This window comes from Alligator sinensis, unplaced genomic scaffold (genome assembly GCF_000455745.1).
Source record: "Alligator sinensis unplaced genomic scaffold, ASM45574v1 scaffold717_1, whole genome shotgun sequence".
Lineage (NCBI taxonomy): Eukaryota > Metazoa > Chordata > Crocodylia > Alligatoridae > Alligator > Alligator sinensis.
Genome location: NW_005841961.1, coordinates 261,458 through 267,096, shown reverse-complemented (window position 1 = coordinate 267,096; position 5,639 = coordinate 261,458). Strand labels below are relative to the sequence as shown.

The window sequence follows — 5,639 nt, the reverse complement described above, 5'->3', positions numbered from 1 at the left end:
GGCCAATAATGTGGCTCAAATCTCAATACAACTGGCGGGAACTCCTTTGCAGCGTGCATCACTGTAATGCAAGAGTAATGCACAATGCAAAGAAGGCTACAAAACGGCGGGAAACACTTTTCTGCACGCGGGTTCTCTACAACAACAGAACACTCCGTCGTGCAAAAGAGCTGCAATTCGGCGGGAACATAATTTAGCGGTGCCGAAGCGCACACAATCAAAAAATCCACAACTTTGGGTTGTGACAGGTATGCTTTGGGCTAGCCAATGGTCCTGGGGGAGGGACTAAATAGTGGTGTAGACACAGACTATGGCTTATACTTTAGACTACTTCTGTTCTTCTCTCCTTTGTACCAGTTGAAATCAGAAGTAACTATTAACATCAGCAGAACCGTAATGGTTAAAGGAACATGAGAATTAAAACCAAATAAACTGATATGGTATCAGAGAGCAGCAGCAGGTTCAGAATAAATGAGGCTTTGATCCAAACTGGTCCAAAGTCGGTTCCACAAACCAAAAGGTTGTTCCTTCATCCTTGTTAAAAAAAACCAAAACAAAACACCTCATGCCACTTCAATTAGAGCTGACAATGTTACCTGTACTTGTCTGGCGTAGTCTTATCATCATCTTCATCATCACCACCACCATTATCCATGGCCCCAATGCCATAGTCTAATGGTCTCAGTTCCTTAATAGCCCAGAATCTGACACCAGGGATTCTCTCTTGATCCACTGCTAAGAAGCACAAATCTAGCCAAGTGCGATGCTCTGATGTAAACTCTATCACTAGTTTTTAAATGAAAAGTTCACAGAGGATGCATACCAGCGCAGATTTTGCCATAGACAAGGAGAGGAAATATCAGTAATAGTGGAAGGTAGCACAGTACGAGAAAAAGGATATAAATAGGTAGAGCAGGGCTACAAAACTGTAAAAATAAAAGCTGAAACTAGCAGCTGAACATTTTTCCATTAGATGTACAATGGTAACTCAAGGACAACTGAATATTCTGGATATCAATGAACAGATTCCCACTGAGCAATGCAGAATGAATGTGTATCACACCTCATTACTTGGACCTCCCATGGTTTAAACCAATCAACATAGCTCCTACAAACTGTGTAGTGATTCACTTCTATTCCTAATAGAGAATAATGTGCACAAGACACAAAATTTTGCAGTTTTTGTGTACCCTCCACCCCACTTTTTTTATGCCAGCTATCAGACTCTAAACTATTCTTTTATTGTATTGTGTTTTGCATATTCCACTGACCTGCATAAAAGCACACCTCTGGAATAGGATGTTCTCTTAAACCTTGTTCTAAACAAAACATTTCTTTTAGCTCTGATACAATTGCCTGTACAATTATTTTGAGTAGAGCAATATATACATTTTAATGATTAACATATTCTTGTTTTGTGGGGGAAAAGATCATTTAAAGTTTCAAAAGCTCTTCACTAAAAAATCAATACATAAACAAATAAAAAAAGCTTAGAATTCATCTGGGGAAAAACAAATCTGCTTGAGGGAATATTTTTGGTAGTTTTGCAACTCATAATTTGCTTCCAAGGGCAAACTGCTAGTTTCAACTAAAGACAGGATGCATTATTTTGCCAAAAACCACAGTCCATTCTATCAAATCCTTTTTAATATATAATTATACTTCAGAATATGATATTCACCACCTATAAAGGACTCTTTTGTTAGGTCTTTCTTTTGCACTTTGCAAGACAGGAGCACAGCATAATAAGGCCTGTGCTGTTAAGGCTGTACTGAGACTTTGTCTGAACTCTGGCCTATAAGACATCAGCTGGGGGAATAGTGCTTTTTTATCTGATTAAACACAGTCTTAGTTTGCAAATGAGTCTAATGCTTTAGTTTTTTTACTCTGAGTAACTTTTAAGTCAAGGAGCATATAGAAAATATGTGTTTCAAGGCTTGCCGTGCCAAGTAAAAGTTCACTTGAATCACCGCTAGAAATTAAAATAGTACACTCGCTATCCAAGCTAATACTGTCAAATTGGCATACAATATTATCTCTCTGCTTGGGTAATTTATAAATAATTGACAGTGCTCCTGACTTGGTGGGGAATGCCAGCTATGGGAGAAGGCAGGGAAGGAGAATGTGCTTTCCTGCCGCTGCCCCTGCTGCCATGGTCCTGGGCTGAGCCTAGCCCCGATGCAGCCCAACTGGAGAGGACAGGAGCTCCCCTCACCCCCAGGACAGTATGGACAGCAGCAGGAGCAGGCTGGGAAGTGGGAGAGTAAGAGACATGGCTCTGAGCACAGAGGAGAAGGAAGCAAGGTAACTCTTACCTTCTTCAGGATTTTCCCCAGCTGCTATTCCTGCAACCATGCCGCTGCACCTGCTCTGGATCTGGCCCTGTTCTGTGGTAGCACCACATGACTAGGGATCTATTCATAGCGAGGGCAGGACAGGTGAGCACAGTAACTGCTTTAAGTTTCCAGAGCCAAAGGTACTTACCAATGAGAGTTTTGCTTTTCCAAGTCAGTATTAACTCCTCTGGCATCACATTAGCTTTTGGAGAGAATCATAGGTTTGGAAGGTACCAGGGTGGGATCCGGGGGGGCATGTAATATCATGGTATACACCCTTTGGTTCCTGCTGCCTATTCCTTGGCTTCTCACTGGGGTGGTGAGAGCAGAGGTGGCTGTGAGGGAGCTACTGCAGTTCCCCCAGGCTCTCTCCAACTCAGTGCTAGCCCTAGATAACTATTTCCACACCCTGAGCAAAGGAGCCTCCTGAGGAGTGGGGGACAGGGGGAAAAGTACTCTGAAATCAAGGTATGGGAACCTGCTTCTCAGCCAGAGCTCACATCCACTTCAAAGCAGTAGCCACAAGGGGAGTTCAAGCCATGTCAGGTAATACCCCTGCCTCTGTGGTTAGACTATCAAGGCACTGTTGGAAGCCCTAAGCCGACAAGGGATGCCCAAGATAGCCAGGCAGGGAGAGGGTACATAAAGAATAAACCCACATGATTCTGAGAATGCCCCCAGCTGATTCAGGGCGGTGGAGAGGGTTGGGGGAACCCAACTCCTGCTCTGCTCCAGCTGGAGGCTGTGGAGAGTAGATGGGCAGGGTGTCAGACTTATCTGCCACACTCCCCTTCTCCAAATCCTGGCTCTGCTCATGGAATGAATTACGGGTTATCTGTTCTGACCCCCAGTATAACTGCACTTCCTTGAAGAGAAAGCCAGTGCAAGATGGTTTGGGAGTCAGACATATAGAAGAATAACACAAATTACAGATAGGGTTTTCACCTCCTGCAGCAAGTTTTCTATGTATTTGCAACCAGAGCTCTGATTCAACAGCATGATAGGATTCTTCTCTCCCTATTCTGCCTCCCTCAAAGTAGTGGAGGAGAGAATGCAATGTGTGGTAATGCAAAGGGAAGATTTTCTCTTTTATTGATTTGTATAAGGGGTTCTGATTTTAGGACACTGAACTCTGAAGAGTATGTACGCTGCTGGTACACGCTTTATAACTTTATAAAAATGTTCCCCTGGAGGAAGAAAATGCAAAAATGTAATTTCATTTTCAGAAGATATTAAGATTATGATACCAATTGGTAGGAAATTCAGGGGTTTTTCTTCTCCACAATATCATTAAATGAATCAGATTATTTTTAAAAGATTATCTTTGCTTGTATTGGCTTGTGTCCTACCCTCACACAGTTAAAAGTTTTCCTTTACACTTATTCAGATATATTTTGGAATTCACAGTGCGGAAAAAATGACTGTGCACTAACCTAATATACCTCCAGGTCAGGGTGTTAGGATAGGAGAATGCATTTTACATTAGCACTAATAATAGAAGTTCCAGGGATCCAGAGGGCTTAATTTGGACTTCTCTGACCAACCTGGCTTTTCTTCAGGCTCACAGGACTCTATTACCTGACTTTATAGCAGCCTCTTGGGAATCTATTACTTTATTTTACTCCCACTTCACAGGACTCTTGTTGCCTGATCAAATATTGTTCTGTGTCCTAAGGGAAATGAAGCTATTAATCCCACTAAGAAGCTAGCCTTGTTTGGTGTAAAACAAAAAGGTGAAGCTATGGTTAAAAAAAATCTGAGTAATCCAATAACTCAACTGGTTGTAGCATGCATTTCCTTGCTGGAAACTAGACTACATGAGCAAGTTAAAGTTGAGCCAAAGCAGCTCAGGAAACTTCAGGTAAAATACATATGATCATACAAGGTAAGTTGAACCAAGGATAGTTCATTTCCAAGCTAGACACTCTAAGTATTGTTAAGATTGTGTTTTGTTATCCTACTCCCTTGCCAAAAAAGTGACAGAGTCTTGTATAAACAAACTATAGGGGTGGGTACTACACTTGTCATCTATCCTTAGGATAGACAGTGACAGGTATTTTGGTTAAATTCTGGTCTTATGTATTTTTATGTCAGCCATCATTAGAAATGAAAGCAAAAACACCATTTCTTCTGTAAGTGTATTTATTAGTGTTGGTTCTCTTAAGGAAGAGGAGGAAGGAAATACTATTACTATACAGCCATACAATCCTGAGACAACTTTAAGTCAGACAAGAGACAAGAATATCATAGCCAATTGCTTTTAGATAGTAAGAGTCAAAATTTTGTCTTAGATTCTTGCTCACAAATCCTTTTAACATTAGGATCAATTCCAAATACAAACAAGAGTAGAATTTGGCTTTGAGAAATGTAAGAGAAGTGGTAGAGTAAGAAAATGGAGGTGAAAATTCTTATGATTCTAAAAAGCCTTCCACAGAAACTAATCATTTTCTGCTAGTGACAAACCCTAAAGATTCAGAAAATCAAAGAAAATGCTGAAGCTTCTCAAAACTGATGTAATTGCAAATGCTGTGACTTAAAAATGAAAGTTGATCCACTGATCAGAGTAAGTCAATTGTTAAAATTAGAAGCATTTCCCAAATTCAATACACATAGTTTGAGCTAAATTGTTGATTTCAGTTCTCCAAAATGAAACTGTCCACCACTAATCTTTCCTTATGTTGAAATCAAAACTTGCTCATCAGTGGCTTTCTTTGTACTCTCTCTGTGCAAGAGAAACATAAAGAACAAAACTCTTGCCTTCAATGACTCCCAAGAATTACATCAATTAAAAAAATTGGAGATTTTTTACTCATCTTGCCCAATTTAAATACAACTACTAAACATGTCTTTTAGCTGAACACATCATTTTGTCTAGAAGAGGTTACCATTGAAGAACCTAGAGATAATGGATGAAAGTCTTCTCTTGCCAGATGTAACGGTACCTTGACAAAACAAGCAGATCTCATTTGCATGGGCAACACACAAAGTACAGAGATAATTTTGGACTGTTTTGGGTCAAAATTATCTAGTCTTGGATGAAAATTTAAGAAAGTATTGGAACTTTAGGACAGAATAGTATGCTGAATACAAGTGAAGGGCAAACCGTCACTTCAGTTTCCTATCGCTGCAAGATGCCTCTTCATAGAAGCCAGACACAAGGATTTTTTAGGGTGATATCTTTTATTGAACCAACACATAGTTGGTCTAGTAAAAAATATCACCCTAAGAAATCCTTGCTGCTTGCATATTTTCTGGATCATCATAGCTACAACTTATTCTTTGAACACTATAAGCCAGACAGCA

General features: G+C 40.2%; 1 protein-coding gene across 1 annotated transcript in view; it reads right to left on the bottom strand.

Annotated features, from left to right (window-relative positions):
- LOC102379421 (carbonic anhydrase 3-like) overlaps positions 1-2,355 on the bottom strand; it is a 66,463-nt gene extending 64,108 nt beyond the window's left edge. The window contains exons 1-2 of the mRNA XM_006020610.3: positions 2,316-2,355; positions 597-786 (exon numbers count right to left, since the gene is read on the bottom strand). Of these exons, the coding sequence (XP_006020672.1) occupies positions 597-786; positions 2,316-2,355 (230 nt within the window). The remainder of the gene's footprint in view (positions 1-596; positions 787-2,315) is intronic.
- Positions 2,356-5,639: the final 3,284 nt, after the last annotated feature.